The sequence below is a fragment of the Pleurodeles waltl genome, chromosome 11, assembly GCF_031143425.1.
Source record: "Pleurodeles waltl isolate 20211129_DDA chromosome 11, aPleWal1.hap1.20221129, whole genome shotgun sequence".
NCBI classification, from domain to species: Eukaryota; Metazoa; Chordata; class Amphibia; order Caudata; family Salamandridae; genus Pleurodeles; species Pleurodeles waltl.
In genome coordinates, this window is record NC_090450.1 from 208107729 (window position 1) to 208124331 (window position 16603).

Here is a 16603-nt window from a genome sequence, read left to right on the forward strand (position 1 = left end):
AAACTGAATTACTCAGTTACTGACACAGTTAGTGAAGATAATGGCTTTGAGAAATTACTTTGTTTAACCAGAATGAGGGTTCAAAGGGGTAATAGAAATCCTTAAAATCGGCAGATGTTCATTTTCGGTAAAGACATGTCTCACAACTAGATATTTTGCAACCAAATTGGTTTAGAAATTGATGTCAAGAAAAGTAACAGTTCAGCAACTCTGGGAAAGAGGCTCAGAGTAGGGTTATGTAAGCTGCTCCTCCTGAGTTTTCTACAGTACAGAGGAAGGGAAGACAGATGAATCTATTAAAAAAAAAATGAAGCACTGGCAAAACCAATTGGTCTGGCTTTAATGAATTAACAAATATAAACACCTGTACACGCAAAAGTTATTTAGTACACTAAAGCAATATCTATTGGCTTTGCCAACGCTAGAAAAAAAAAAACACAACACAAAAGATTGTTCTGTACAGAATGTATTTGGAAGATAAAAAATGAAATATGACAATTAGTGTGGTGATTAACAACACTTTTTAAATGTAAAATTGAGACTCATACATTCCAATGGAAGCACTTCGGATAAAGTTGAAATGACACACACCAAACAGCCAATAGCATCAGTTAAGACGGAAATAGTTCTTCAGGTGGATTTAAAGCACACTCAATGATATGTTGACAAAATAGGTGTGAAGTCAGCTGAGCTGTCAAGCTACACCTATTAACAACTGGGTAATAGGTCAGCACACAGGTAAGCAAACAAGCCAACCCAAAAAGCAGTGCGGGACAACAGATGCATCTTTAGTTCTTGGAGCCTCTTTAGATCACTAATGCAATCCTGAACTGTTTGAGAAGACGGAAATTAACATCCTGAATGTGACGAGGACACAACTGAGGAGCAAATGGAGGTCTACACATAGAATCCGTGATACCAGTTCCACCCAGGACCTGAAGGGTTCATGTTCCAACCTGGGGACCGTCACAGTTTATAAACACAAGCCCAATAGGTACCTACCTGTTGTAGACTCAGAACCATCCTTAATGCTGTATACTTTGTGCGCACTGGGGATGCAAGTTATGAGAAGAGAGCGTTCTTGATAGTTCTTCTCACTTTTGCTCTACATCTAAGAAATACACTACTTTCTACATAGTAATGTTGTGTTCTCCATTTTTACATTCTATTTTTAGCTATTTTTGTTATGGACATTTTATACATGCAAGGTCTTTAAACACTATATACTGCCAAAAAACATATGCGAAGTGAAAATATAATTTGCCAAACAAGCAAATACTACTGCTTAATATAATAAAGAATGACATATTTATAAAATGTAAAGGGTGACAACGGTATCGGTAAAGCAAAATGGTGTATAAAACGATTCATTGCATGACAGAACACAAGAGAGAAAGACTAAAAGACGGAAACACAGACTATAAAGAAGGTTTTAAAGATAACTAGTATATTCTCGTTCTGTGGGTCTTTTCTAAGCAGTTGTGAGGTAATTTACACTCGTACCAGAGGCCTGCAAACCTGCCATTTAATGTGTCTTTCTTCTTCATAGGAAACCATAAAAGACTAGGTAGAATAACAGGCAGGTAAAACTTAATTCTATAGAATACGTCAATTTTATAGAAGGGCAGATAAAATCTGTACACAATGTGTAGCTGTTTAAATGAGTTTAGTATATGAGTGAATGCCTTCAAGGACGAAAATCTGACAGGAATATACCCTACAGTTACCGCCAGACCACAACTGTAAATCTAATACGATATTTAGCTTAATATTATAAAATTTCATATAATAACTGAAATAATTAGAGCAGTATAACGATAGGAAAAGAACTTGACAAACAATTAAAGGGTCAAAACTAGTTCTGCTACAGACTCACTTTCACCTCTGTGTGCAACAGTAGCTTCAGTAGTTCTAGAGGAGGGTAATCTTCCCTCACTAGACTGCCTAAACCTCTGTGAACCCCCTGGTCCAACAGATGTTGAGATGGAGACATTATCCAGCCCTGGAACGACAGAGTCAGACAAAGTTTGATATCTATTCATCGAAGGGACATCAGAGAAGGGTAAAACGTGAACAGGGAGCCTGTGAGGTCCTGGCCTCCAATAAGGAGCTGATCCAGCCTCAGTCCAATCATTGATCACCCCTCCCTGCCGGTACTCTTGCTGTTCATGTAGTTTATCTTTGCCATTTCCCTTACCCCTGGCTATGCCTTCTTAATTCTTCTCCTCCCCGATCTAGAAAAAATTAATTCAGGGAAGGGGAGAGTCTTTTTTGGGCGTGTTTTAATATTGCTTCTTGTGCTGCGAGTCTCTTTTGCCTGCTGGCTTAAGATGCACTTTTGTAGGCTCGCCTGCACAGCCTGTCCCTAAAGGGGGTATTGTTACAGAACTCTGCCTACCTCAGACGAGGCTAAAAAGTCTTCAACCTCAAGGACCTGAGAGTGTCTATTTTTCACGCCTTCTCACCCCCCCCCCCCCCACAGGACTCCCGTTAAATTAGTCCCATCAAACTCTCTCCCACGGGACTGCAGCACAGACCTGGATGGCGGTTGCAGTAGAAAACGTTGGAAACTCTCCAAAGGAAGCGCATTCCCAGGGGACCCCGATGCCGGTTCAAGGCCGCTGCCCTCCCTGGCAGTCTCTAAAACCAGCTCAGCGCCCACGCCGGTGCTAGGGCCGTCGCTGCCTGCAGTACCCCGGAGGGGGGCCACAGCTGCTCGTACCCAGCACCCCTAAAACGGAGTGCAGAGCCAACGGAAAAGCAAGGCGCCGGACTCCAGCACTGAGGTAAAGACCAGGGGCACTGGCACACAGGTCCATGCCTGGAGCTCCCTGCGGCCAGTGTTAACCTGCCGCATTGTTACCCAACACATCTTCCATTAAAGATAGAGAATACATCAAGCATACATAAATATAATAGTAATACATATTTTACCCAACAAGAATATATTTACATATTCATATGGGCAGAAATCTAAATGCCGAGTTCAAGTTAACTGTATATTGAAAAAAAAAACTCCCATCAGTGGGACATTAAAACTAGACCTTTAATTAAAAAAAAAAAAAAAAAGTATATACCATGCAGCAAATGGAAAAGATAGAGAAGAAAGAAGTAGTGGGACTAGGAAAAAAGAAGTGCAAAAACAGACTAGGTGAAAGACTGACGTCAGATGCACAATTTTAGGACGGCAGACTGCTCTCTTCAGAAGGCTGACCGTGAGGGAGATGCAAGACTGAAAGCATTTGATTACTTTCCGGTTTGCCTTGGAACCTTGGTACAGTAAGTTTAGCAAGTTCTGGGGTAAACGCTCCAGAGACATTCACTTTCCCTTCATAAGAGAAAGAACTGCACCAGGGACCTCAGCGAGGAAGAGCAACAACTACCCCTGGTCTTCACTTGCATTTTGGTCCTCCTGACATAGGCCTTGCCAGTCCGTGTACTCCCTGGCCTCAGGGGGTTTCTAAGGCCGGAACACAGGGTAAACTTAACTCTGGCAGCACGGATTGCTTTGTGCAGCTTCCACCAACCTCTTTTTAGGAAGGGGGTGGATGCTGAGGGCCTAGAGCGAGTCAACCCTTTGATGTCATCGGTATCAAAGGCTGAGAGATGTCAATTCCACTCCCCGGGACTATGGGGAGAATCGACGTACAGGAACAGTTTCGCGTAAACCTGGCACGGGTTACGTAGTACCAAATGGTATTACAGAGGAGAATGCTACCTGTATTTTATTTGAATATGTAAAGAACATACCCAAAACATATGCAACATATTGGTGATATCATTGGTAGATACTGCTTTAAATAGTGCCCTAAAGCGTTGGCATTCAAGTGAAGACTGCCTATTTGTTGTTTAAGCAACTACAAGTTTCAATGTGTAGACAGCACACTAATGAGGTAAGAGCGCAGCAAGGCTTGTAGCCCCACCTTACACGAGTACCGCAGAAAGTACTTAAGACCGTGAAGGGTTAGCCTGCCCTTAAGGGCATAGAAGGTGGAGCTCGGTCACAAGAACAGTAAAGTTAACTAGAAAACTGCTTGGCCGGGGATGATGCAATGGCACCACACAGCTTGGCTGGCAGCTGCATTCTTAATGTCATTTAGTTATTTTTGCAGAGCGTTGCAGCTATTTTCCCCACACTGCAAAGCATACCAGAGCACAAACACAACAATTAACACAGAATAGTTTATCAAAACCAAACATGAGCACTTGTGCTTCAGCATCTGCGAAAGGGACTGGGTGCAGGAGGAGCACTTCCTCCCTGAGAGTACTAGCTATGTGCAGAACACGAGTCCAGGCGTGATTGTAGATATGTTAAGCACTACGGAGCAGAATCAGCAATCCAACCTGAGACGTAAATTCAACTTACACGTGAAAATGACTTGCTTTAGAAATGCAAATTCGATTTTGAAACTGATCAATCAATTTACTGATATATAATATTACCCTTGTTTAATGCAATATCAAATGGGAGTAAATCTACTAATAATAGAGAGCAACCGTTACAGGGCAGGATGTCCCCTATATAAAGTTTGGAAATATGCACAACGTTTGTAGGTATTCACAAACATTTTCAGGCCAGTCCCCTCCATCGGAACACTCTAAGATGCGCTCTTATCACCCAAATTAAAATGGTTCCAGGGCGGGAAACACCTTTAAAAGTGATGGGGGGGTTTATGGCAAGGAACCAAACAGCTCTATGTTAAAAAAAAAAAAGTGAAATGGCACTAATGCAAATCGTTTTTCAAATGCGCAATATGCATTATACACAACTTGTCAAAATGACACAGGAAGGAAATGCTCCACTTGACCATAAATTGGAATTCACACTTTTTTCAGAACTATCAAAGATTTGCAGAAGTACTCTTGTAAAACTTTTGTGAATCTCAAAAATTCAAAAACTTGGCGAGTGCAGATTTCACAATTTATTTCAATATGAGGACCAAGATGTTTCAAGAGGATGAAAACCAGGGCTATGGGGTCACACAATGTTGTCAAAACCTGACCTTAAGATGTCTGACATACATCATTCACTGGGGCATAGACAGCGGAAGATGCAGCAAGTAAGGACTGAGATCAGGTTGGCCTTCATTTACCAGGTCAGCAAACAGGAAATACACGTAATGCACAGCTAAAATAGCACAAAAGGCCTCGATTCCACAAACTCTGATCAGTCATTTAAAAAGTGGATTAGTAGTGAAGCTCTCGTTTTTCAAAGTACAAAAAAAGCTCCCCTGCATGGCTCTGGAGAACATGTGCCTCTGCCTTAAATTCACTGCAGCAAGCTGTAGCTTTTCGATCAATCCCTCAGTACACACACGACAATCATGCACGTGCACTTGAGATTTTTCATGACACACAGATTGAGAGCCAGCGTGAGGGTCTGTGGTCAAGAGGCGACACCATGTGTGCCCTCTTTAGGCAGTGTGACTATTGTCACCTCACCAGGCTGTAGAAGACTGACAATGGTGGCAGTGATACCAGGCTGCAGAGAACTGACAGTCATGGCAGTGATACTATTTAAACTGGCATGGCAGGCCTTTTTTACGTGTCCATGCCTAAGAGCGTCACCACCTGGCATCTCCTAATTTTTTTCAAATGTATCTGCCAGTTGACAGCAATCGGTTCCTATGCCCATCCACATGGGACTTGGATGTGTAATGTGTGCACTGCGTGGCACGTGCAGGTGATGTGTGTATGGACAACATAAGACTCCCGTGGCCAAAGCCACTGGATTCATTTTGTATTTGCTCCTTCCACTGGTATGAGATGCGGCAGGTCGGAGGGAGCGCTCCGGGAGCAGATGCGATTTCAATGTCTCTGTCAGGATATTTCAGAAATTGTTTTAGAGGGTCAGACTGATCCACTTTAAGGAACTAAAATAGAGGGCCTCTTTCTAACTAGGGAGCTCTGCCAGCCGTTTTAGTCCAGTTGTTCTCTGGAAAGGCTAACCCCTTTCCTCTAAGCACCCTCCCCACATATTATTAGTTAAATGGTACAGCCTCCCTTGCCTTTGTACCCTTGTGTTGTATTTTTCCTGCTTGAAGGCTGCCTGCACACGCCTTTTAACAATGGCCTCGGCTGGACTAGTCTGAGTGGAACAAGAAATAGGACAACAGGTCCAAGAATTAACTACTTGAATACAAAATTTCTGTCTGCCACTTCAGTATATAGGTGGGACATGGACTACTCAGGAACCAGGGGTCTCCACACCTGTGTCCTGCGGTGACTTAGAAACTCGGTGCTCCAGGGTTGGTATAGCCACGACCAACTCCTCTTGTCGTGTTTGAGACAAGAAACCTGGGGACTTTTGGTAGGAATGCCATGAGTGGTTGACTAGTCACTGTTACAAAGAAAAGCACTGACCAGCAACTCAGGAGTTGCACTGGAGGTGTCCTTACACATGGAAGACACATACCACTGTTCCATTAGGGAAGGAGCAACACCACTCTGAAAGGGTGAAGCCCAGGGATACCGAAGTGACACTGAATTGGAAGAAAAATGTGTACCCCAGGGGACAGATGCTACATAGGAACTAGTGTCCTACAGTTTCAGTCGCAAAACTAAAGTGCTAAGAAGACAAACAGAACTGAAGACTGGACCACAGTCTGTGGTTCCCACAAAGAACCACCAAGAGTAGAGAAGGACAACCACATCAACCGAGAGGCAGTGCCTTTCACGTTATGTGGGCCCTGCAGGGAAAACTGTGTTGCGTGGCCTGCCAACAATCAGACGCAAAGGCTTAAACCATCAAATAACTATGTGAGAGAAAGATTACAGTACTAAGCTGAGGGAGGAGGGACTAGCTGCTACCAATGGGGAGGGAATCTTGAGATCTCTGACCCACGACCTGACAGTTTTCTTCTAACAATGCCACTAACAAACACCCTATAAGTGGTTAAGGACTACTGTATACCAATACTCTAGGAGGTTGTCCCCCTGGAGCAGCATAGGGTGTTGCCCTCATGAATTGCTGAGATATTGTAGTAGTACCTGTAAATATAATTTGCTAGTGCAAAAGTTTTAGGTAACTTATTGCAGTAAGTGTTTTTTTTTTTTTTTTTTTTTTTTTAAGTAAAATGCTTATTCTTTTTGGAAGAAAAAGCTCTGGCTGGACAGTGAATTATTGACCATTGTTGGATAACTTATTGACAGGTAAGGGTCAGATTACTACTTTAGGTGTTATTTATTGCACATGATAAAAAACAATATCATGAAATACGTTATCATGTGCAATAAATAATATCCATTATTGGTTTGTGGGGAATAACATGCAGATTTTGGCGTTTAACCGACCAAAATGCACATAGTATGGTAAATACCATACAATTTCAAATTTCAGCAGATTTGACCTGCCGAAATTTAACGAAGATTGATTTACTTATAGCATCTGATAAATACTGCATGCTTTAAATAAAACACAACTCATAATTACCAAACACGCATAAACAGGGCTTTACGCATGGGTTGGAATTAACGGACACACTCGTAATCAGGCCCCAAATCTCTGATCTAAAACCACTTCTTTGAGTAAGGCTTGGATTGCTTGACTTAGTACCCTGAGGGTTGTTTAATGTTCAGTTTTGGGTCCAATGGCGGCGGTAGGTCAGTTGACACCAGGGGTAGATCATTTTAGCACAGTATCCCCTGACTGCCTCGGGACTCTTGAAAGACATTTCCACAGAATGTATATGAAGTATTTTTCGGGTGGAAACTCAAAAAAGAAAGTTTTTGTAGAAAGGTTTAAGTGGCATGGAGAAGTTCATGATCATCGGGTTATTAGGCTGAAGTAAGAAACTGGGCTGTAACAGAATGAAAAAGGGTAAAAATCGGCCTCTGGGAAATCCAATAGGTATCTCCTATGGGACCCATTGGCTTGATTGGCAATGATTTTAAGCCAGGTAGTACGGCAACAGAGCTGCTGCGAAGCATGGAAGAACGAGGTTTTTTTTTTAAGAAAAAAAAAAAAAAAGGCTCTGACACAGATGTTGAATTGTTTTGTATAGGAGTGTGCTAACAGGATACACACACCTAAAAATAATTTCAGCATGTTTCTTCTTTTTATTTATCTGGGAAGGATAAGTAAATGAAAAGTTGTGTTAAATTCACTTATTTGATATCCCGCTAATGCACTTCTTTCTTTAAATAAAAATAAAAATAAAACAGACACATACGGGGATGAAGAAGCATGTGAAGGAGAGCAGGAGATAAGTATGCAGGTGAGGAGACGGAGCGACGAGGACAATGGGAAAGCAGAGGGACAACACAAGACGGGTAGGAATGAAGCAGCACACAGGACCACCAAGAGTGGACAGGCAGTAATGGAGCAGCAAACACATAGTATGAGTTGGGGTTACATGCAGATGGGTGGCACCCACACATTATTTTCACAAGGTAGATACGGTCCACCCCGCAAAGAACTTTGGCCCCACTGTAAAACGCTGAATTTGTCCTGGTGTAATTTTCAGACACAAGGGCACATTGAGCAGTGCCTGCAAGTTGACTGCTTTCAATCCGAGCAACAACGTGCAAGCAGCGAGGGAGTCTTTCCAATTCAAGACTCCAGCTGGGCCCATAATATAGGCCAAATTTAAGGGGCCATCAGGCCTCCTTCTGTTGGAGTTTCAAAGGGCTGGAAGCTATCTGGTGCCTGACACTAAGATGCAAATGTAGTGTAGGGGAAACAAAGGCCAACAACTTGTCAGCACTTTACACATGCTTAAGAGAGGCACACATTTGACTTTGTTCAGTCCCTGTGTATGAGAGATATGCATGCAATGTAATAATGTCAGGTGTGTTGGTCTGTCTCAGTATTTACAAAACAAATGACTAAATACTGCTATTTTTATTCCTGTCATAGCACTATTCATCGAAATGCAGGGAATCAACATGCTTTACTTCACAGATACTCATTACATTGACAATAAATCATACATCAACGTTCAAGATATGCTACATAAGATATTGAGGGTTACGAGGTGTAGGAGTCACATATCGTCCTTCAAAGCTCGCTGCGCTAAATTAGAAGGATCACTACTTATGAACTGCAAATAAGAAAAGTATCTGTGTTAAAAGCAGTAACTCACCTATCTACATGTTATAAAAATCTGTTATGTGCATGTTACAAGAGGTACTTACTTTACAGGAGACCCTCTTGAAACCCTCTATGCTACTTTGAGTCAAAATGGGCACTAGAAAAAACACAGATCTCCAGCAATACGTCAACCAACAAAGTTATCTTAACATTATTAACATTCCCTCAGTTTTACGGCAACCCAAAGGTCTCTGCAGCAGGTGCCTTAACCGCATAAGACAATTTAAAATTCAGATTCAACTAATTAAGCAGAACAGATTTCCTGTCCTGTTTCTCCTTGTTGCCAGTTGTTTTGTGGCAAAGATTTTACAAAGCAATGCCCGTATTTTTTGGGCACAGAGCGGCACAGCAAGTTACCTTGTTGCTCTGCCCTGCATCACAGAGAAAGGGCAACAATGTGCTGTATTGTCCAATACAGCAAATTCCTGTCCTTTTCCCCTGTACTAGCGTCCTTTTGGCAGCCTAGTGCCAATGCAGGCAGCCTTCCACCATGACGCAAGTGCACCTGCATTGCATGTAGGATTGTTTTATGAAGAAAGGGACACCTTCCTGCACAAATACAATCCTGAGAGTCCTTTTCCTCTTTCTATGAGTGCTGTAAAAAAAAAACAAGGAAAAACAAGGAAAAATAAAGATATTCCTCCTTGTTACGCCTCTCCTAGGTAGGCGTAACGCTTTAGCACATTCCCAAGTTTACAAGTCCTTGTAAATCTGGGAATGCGTCAAAAACCATGTAAGTTACGTGGGAACACCCACCACAACGCCCATGGAATGCCTAATCAGGGCAGAGTAAGCCAACATAGCAATTTACGTTGCCTTACTCCAATTTATTGAAACCATTCAAGGGCAGGCAAAGTGGCTTAAAAAAAATATGACTTCGTGGTCTGCACAAAGCATGTACCACATAGTGTGGGGCAAGCATGGAGAACCCACTCATAAATATTCCCCAAAATGTATAAGTTAAAGCGCAGATTTTGGTTCAGGGTTACGTCACTTTGCTGACACAACCCTGATGCAAAATTTATTTTGGAATTTATAGTGCCACACAAATCCTGTTTTGCGTTGATTTGTAAAAATAAAATAAAAACACAAACACAAGGCAGCACACTGCCCTGCACTGTGTTATCTTGTGTCAGGTAGGCGTTACATGCGCAGGCAGCTAAAGCAATTTTATCTACATAGAAATGTGCTGCATATGGACTATAATGCATGGTAGAAATAGCTTGTTCAGTCCTTGCGTAAAGCTATACGCTGACAAAGCCAACATTGTTTTATGTGTAGCTAACAAAAACGTGAATCTTCTGTCTAATTCAGGAGTGTTTGCAAGTATACTCTTAATGCGCTCAAATGTACATTACGATAGACCTGCTAAACGTGTAAGTTCTTAAATCTGATGTCACTTCCTATGTGTCACTTTCTGTAAAGCCATGGGTTGTGATGCCACTTCCTGTAATTCCATGTGCTATGTTACTTGCATACTGCCCAACTTGGTTAGCCCCACCACTTTTTTTTTTAGGACTTGTGCCCTGAGCAAACGGACTGTTGGGGAGGGGGAAAGCAAACAGATAACTGAGGGTAGTGGGGAAGCAAGAACAGCAATGGGAAGTGGCAGGGAGGAAGTAAGAACAGCAACTGAGTGTGGTCGAGGGGAGGAACACAGGTGATAAAGTGGAACACGCAGTACAAAATGGAGACAATTAGAAAAACACACACACACTGAGTGACTAAACTAAAAGAAAAGATAAGACCTGAAAAAGGAGACATGGAAGGACACAAGTATTGGGTCCATTCTCCAAGAAGGACAATCTTCAGAAAAAGAGGGAAAACCCAGGAAGCAAGTCTGAGTGACAAAAAGCCACCCAATGATCAGCAAAGTCTCTAAACCCCCTGTAAACTGACAATCTGTCTGTCAGTTTCGCAGCAGACAGCGCATCTGCTGTCTTATGCAACACTTTTAATTATCAATCTGTCACCCAAAAGACAGCGTATGCGCTCTTAGAAGAGACCTAAAAGTTGGGGTGTCAAGGTAACTTAGTTTTTGCAAATATACTCGAAATCTGTCCTTGAACAGCAGGCCAAGTATCTACTTACATGGAGCGTTTGCTGAAATAGGGAAATGTAAAGAGTGCATAATCCCACCTCACATACATGTTATTAGTCACATCGTGCTTGGGCAATCCTAGGCAGTATCCTTATGCAAGAAAAAAGGGTCTGGTCTGCGGATTCCTGCTACCAACCCCTGTACTGCCAGAGCTTGGCACAAGCCTTCGATCAACCACAGCTGCCGGGAAAATATTTTAACAGCGAGCTGCATCTAGTCTTAAATAATGAGCGCACATAGGAGCTTAGCCTGCTGAGTGGCAACACAGCACAGTGAAATAACTGCGTGGTTGACAGCTGTGATCGTATTTTTTAGGTCAACAGTTTGAATCTTTGCATTTACTAGTCAGCCTTTTGCCGTTTCCGGGTCTCTTCGCATACCGCCACAAAGAGTAAAAGTAACCCCTTGTTTAAAGCGTTTTGTAACGAGACAACTTTAGTGGTGAACTTTTAGAGCCCAGGGTGAAAATCTGAAAGAACCAGCCAGAATAGGAACCTGTCGGTCGCTCACTGGTTTGAACAACATGCATTCAGTCAAACGCGCGATATGCGCAATTATTACACAAACGCAATTTGCAGTAGTGGTGTTAAATACATAACAATGTATTCCAAAGTTGCCGAAAGTCACTTGCCAGCATCCATACTTATCCAGCAAGCCGAAGTTGAAACCAGTGTGGATAAGGAAAAAGACAAATTCAGGACCTAAGTTAAGTAGCAATTAAATGTAATGTAAACGAACTAGCTTCATTTCCTACATAGGAATCTAATTAAAAAACCAAGAGGCAAAACTTTCTGAAACACATTATTTACAGGTTTCACAACTAAAGTGACTTCTGCACATTCCAGGTCACAATAAGCACAACATCTTCACAGAATGTTTCAGAGCTAGCAAGTAAGGGTGCAAAGTACCACTTCAAGGAGCCACTAGTTAAAGTGGCATTCCCAGGGAAGGTCGGTGGGGTGTTCTTACTGGCACTGGAAGCCAGATTAATTATGATGCAGGTGTAAGCTTTCTCATTTATGGGATCCAAGGCGATTGTGATGAACAAACGAAAAGGCACTCGGATACACGGAAGCCACATAACTGCTTTACTTTGGTCATGTGAGAGTGAAACCGACCACTTCAAATAGTAACTCAGCAAATCTACAAACGCTGGCCCACGTCCCTGGTGTCATCAACTTCTGAGTCCACTAGAGAGCTTTGCAGAGTCGCACGTTCATGAACAGATACATCGCGGGGCCTTCACGTGAATAGCTAGGTTCATCAAAACTGCTCCGCATCAAAGGCCCATTAGAGATAACATTTAAGGCCTTATTCTATGCAACTGCGATGCCGAAAAGCATGTCAGACAGACAGTACGTGCATCCACTGAATGTTGCTCTTAACACTGATACCAGAATGTGACACTACCGAGGACCCTCCTTTCCCCTGGAGGGTATACATATAAATTCAATGCGCCACCTCATCCCGCCCCCTTACACCTAAGGAGACCCAACAGACTGTTACCACCCCTCATCTGTACCTAATAATTCGCACTAACGACAATCAAGCATAAGAGGTGGTAAGGGTAAGACAGTTCAGTGAATTAAGAGGTTGCAGCTTTTGGGCCATCAGCACAAATCCAGCCGTGCCATGCTCAGTCTTTCAGATTTGTGAGAGCTAGGCACTGTCCATACATTACCTTGAGTACCTGCGAGATCTAGGCATTGACAATAAATTACTTTGGGTACAGTAACACATTCATCTCAACGCCCTGAAAATACAGAACTGCGGCTAATTGGCCACCTTTAAACGCACTAAACAAGATGAAAACTGAAGGATTCATCCCGAAACACAACCTGCGGGCTTCAATCGGTTCTCACCAGCAAGTGAGAAAAGGCATACTCCGATTTTCTGTTGCATTATTTTAATGTGATATGGATCTAAAGTGATAGTCCTTGCAAATAGAATATGTGTGACTACCTACCACCCATTCGCATGCATTGGATGTGTGTGGAGCAACCCTATTTGGGTGCTTGTTGGAAGGAGATGCAACGGTTCAGATAGGTGGGGCCTGAGTTGTGTAATGCCTTGAATGTGTGTGTGAGGAGCCTGACGTGAGAACATTTGTGTATCAGGAACCAGTGTGGTTGACACAGGTGTGGAGTAATGTAAGTTTTGTGTGGGAGGTTGAGGTTGAGGACGAGTCTAGCTGTCGAGTTCTGGATGATTTGAAGTCTTTAAGTGGCTTGCTTGGTGATCCTAGCAGAGTGTGTGTTTTTATAGCTCTACTTCGTAGTGACTAAGGCATGAGTGGCAGTTTTCAGGGTCGAGCGTACAAGCGCTCCCCGTCCCTGTTGTAATCTCTCTTTAGGCTTTTAACCACGCCCATGTCGCGCCTGTCACTTTCACTGGTTCGTGGGCTTGCCTTTTAAAATCCGCTTGATTTCATTAGATAAAAGGTATGCATAAGTCATGCCTTTTCCGTTGTTTAGCCCGCCTCCACAGCACCGGTAAACTACTGCAAACATGCGAAGCTCCATGTTTCAAGCCTGATTTCTGCACTACTTTATCTTTTTATTTTCCACGCAGCCTGACTGCGCTGGGTTTTACACAGCACGATTGTGCTTTTTTTTTGTTTTCAATTTATGTGGCAAGAAAAGTCCAGTTAGGAGTTTACAACCCTAATAGCTCTAACTTGAGCAAATGAGAGACTCGTTGCATTGCAAATGCTTGTTCTAGTATTGCTTGGAGCCATCTGAAGATCTTCCTTGGCATCTTCAGTTTGTGCAAGCAAGATGCAGTGATGGCTTTTAAATATGCCGTCATGTCCAGTTCTCTGCCAATGATTATTCTGAGGTTCCTGGCACAGGTTCGGGTCCAAGTTTAGCTGGCCACCGGTAGGAGTCATATGGTGTAGTGTTCTTGCTGAAGATTACTATTTCTGTCTTGTCGGTATAGAGCTTGAGACTTGGCTTTCATCACAATAGCGACTTCAGTCATTTAGGCGGTGAACTTCTTTCTTGTCCTGGGAGAGGAGAGGTCTTGCCCTAGAGAGTATGTTGTTGTGTGCAGTCTGCATGGGAAAGGATGTTGGTGTCCTGTGCAGAGTTAACGTTGGCCAGAGGAATCATACATGTTGAAGAGAGAGAGAGAGGCTGAGCAATGAACCTTGAGGCACTCCGCAGGTAAGGTTGCGGGCTTCCGAGGAGTAAAGTGCCAGGCTGACAGATTGTGTTCTACCCACTATGACGGTGGTGGTGTTGCTTGCTCAGACAGTTCTCCCTCGGATACACAGGTTTAGCTACTACCCCCCACCCTTGAATCAACATACATGCAAGTATGAGACCACTAATCTCCCTCCATCCCTCACCTGCATGGTCTTTGGTTACCTTTACGATGTGCACCACATTTTCGTGGGTGACTTTCCACCTATCCCAACAACTAATCCACATCTTGATGTGCTGCTTCACATGCACACTCCTCTCAAAGCATCCTGAGGGTGATGGCAGGTCTGCCATACCATTGGTTCTCTTACCTCCAGGTGTGGTAATGTACATAAACGCCAGTGACTTTAAACAAAAATGGACCATGTGACTGTCCGATAGTAGTACTGTGATGTATCGAAAAATGTTTCCCACCTGCAGAATATATAGAAATCCCCATTTCTTTCTTATCTCACATATTTTCATTGGTCTTGGAGTGAACATAGCCCTGCAGGGTTAGGGGCCCCCGTGCAACACGTGGGCTGCAGAAGTTTGTGTTACACCCTTGTACAAGTACCCATTATCACCTCGCAGGATAGCTGTGGTATTACTGCCCCAATCCTTCTCAGGTGGTGCTTTCCCCTCAGTTTAATGCACCCTCATCTCTAAGGTATGGTAAAGATGCCACTCCTATACTGTCCCTCAACGCCTGAACTAGTGGTACCTTACCCCACGACTCCATATGTGATGCAGCAGCCCCCCATCAGTGCCCCTATACTTCTTGAGGAGATGCTTTAGAGCGCGTCCCTGTAGGTGCTGCTACAGCTAACTGTCTGACTGCACCTGCAAGGTCTTTGTGCCACCCTCACCTGCAGGGTGCTGGTGAACATTCCTTCACCTCTAGAGTGCTACTACTAGAACACTCCCTCCCTTCCAACGCTCCATTTAGCCCAGGGGTGGCACAGCTGTGATTCTGCCAATGCAAGTGTAGTGGAAATAGAGGATACCGACCGCTCCAGAAACTGTGCTGTACCCACTTCATATGCGAGCGTGTTGCAGTTCCCAAACAACCCCTCCCTGACCGGGAAGTGTGATGTTGCTAACCCTTCACCGGGTCCTCCTGCTGGTCCTTTCGCAGCGTTGCAACACATGAAGCGGTGCACGTTTCCCGTTTCCCTTATCCTTTAGTCCAACTCCCCCTCCCCCAAGGGGCGCTGATCCCTCTTCTCTGTATCTCGAGCCTTACCTCCAGGTGTGGTGCTGAACAGCGTACCCCCGGGCGTGCTGCTGTAATCATGCGGCAGGTGGGTGCCCTCGCTCAGCGTCACCCGCCGGGTAGGGATGGCCCGGCTCTGGGTGCAGCCTGGAGAAGCCATGGAACAGGCTCTGTTGCACCAGCTCTGCGCGAGGCCAAAGACACAGAGGAAGGACTTAAGAATTTACACAAGCCCGCCCACCGCGTGCATCAAGAAAGAATCCGAAAAACAAGCACAAGTGTGTGTACAAATATGCACAACACAGACAAAAAGAAACCCAAACCAAGCCCCTTTATTGATGGCTAAAGCAACAAGCGTTCATAATGTTTTTTTCGTACATTTGCTAAATATTGTGCCTCTTTTTCTTTGTCTCTTTGTTGTGCTGTATTCATATTTGTTTTATCACACCTCTTTATTTGCTTGCTTTATTCCCGCAAGTGCACAGAGCCAGCTATATATTTTTTTCTTTAGTTCTTGTCGTATTCTACTTTTCAAGAATTTTTCGTGCACGATTTCATTACATTACATTTTTTAGGTGAATTATTTTTTCTTAGCCCAATAATTTTTCGAATCCCTTCTAACTAACAGTTATATAGAGCACGAACACAAAAGGTACCCAAGGAATAAAATGGATCACTAATTCGAGATATATTTACCTAAAATAGAACATTGTATTGCTTTACTAAATGCGAACCTTTTTTTCTATGAATGTATATACGAAAATATCGTCAGAAAAGGCAACTATGAACACATGAAATGGCATTTTGCTACGGATACAGTATCCAGGAGCATATTTCAGAAACTTTGAAGTGGTGCAGGTGTTAGCGCGTCTGACCTTAATAAGTAACAAGTGGACGCAGGTCGATGAACCTTTTGAATACGGTAAAGATGTTCCCACCATATATCCTGTACATGCAAATCAATAATCAATACCAGTTAATGACATTAGTCGCCAATTTGAATCAGTAAT

General features: G+C 43.3%; 1 protein-coding gene across 1 annotated transcript in view; it reads right to left on the minus strand.

Annotated features, from left to right (window-relative positions):
• The window catches only part of EIF4EBP1 (eukaryotic translation initiation factor 4E binding protein 1), a 65849-nt gene extending 50039 nt beyond the window's left edge, over positions 1–15810 (minus strand). Inside the window, exon 1 of the mRNA XM_069213447.1 lies at positions 15624–15810. Coding sequence (XP_069069548.1) covers positions 15624–15753 — 130 coding nt within the window. The 5' untranslated portion in view covers positions 15754–15810. The remainder of the gene's footprint in view (positions 1–15623) is intronic.
• Between the last annotated feature and the right edge of the window lie 793 nt (positions 15811–16603).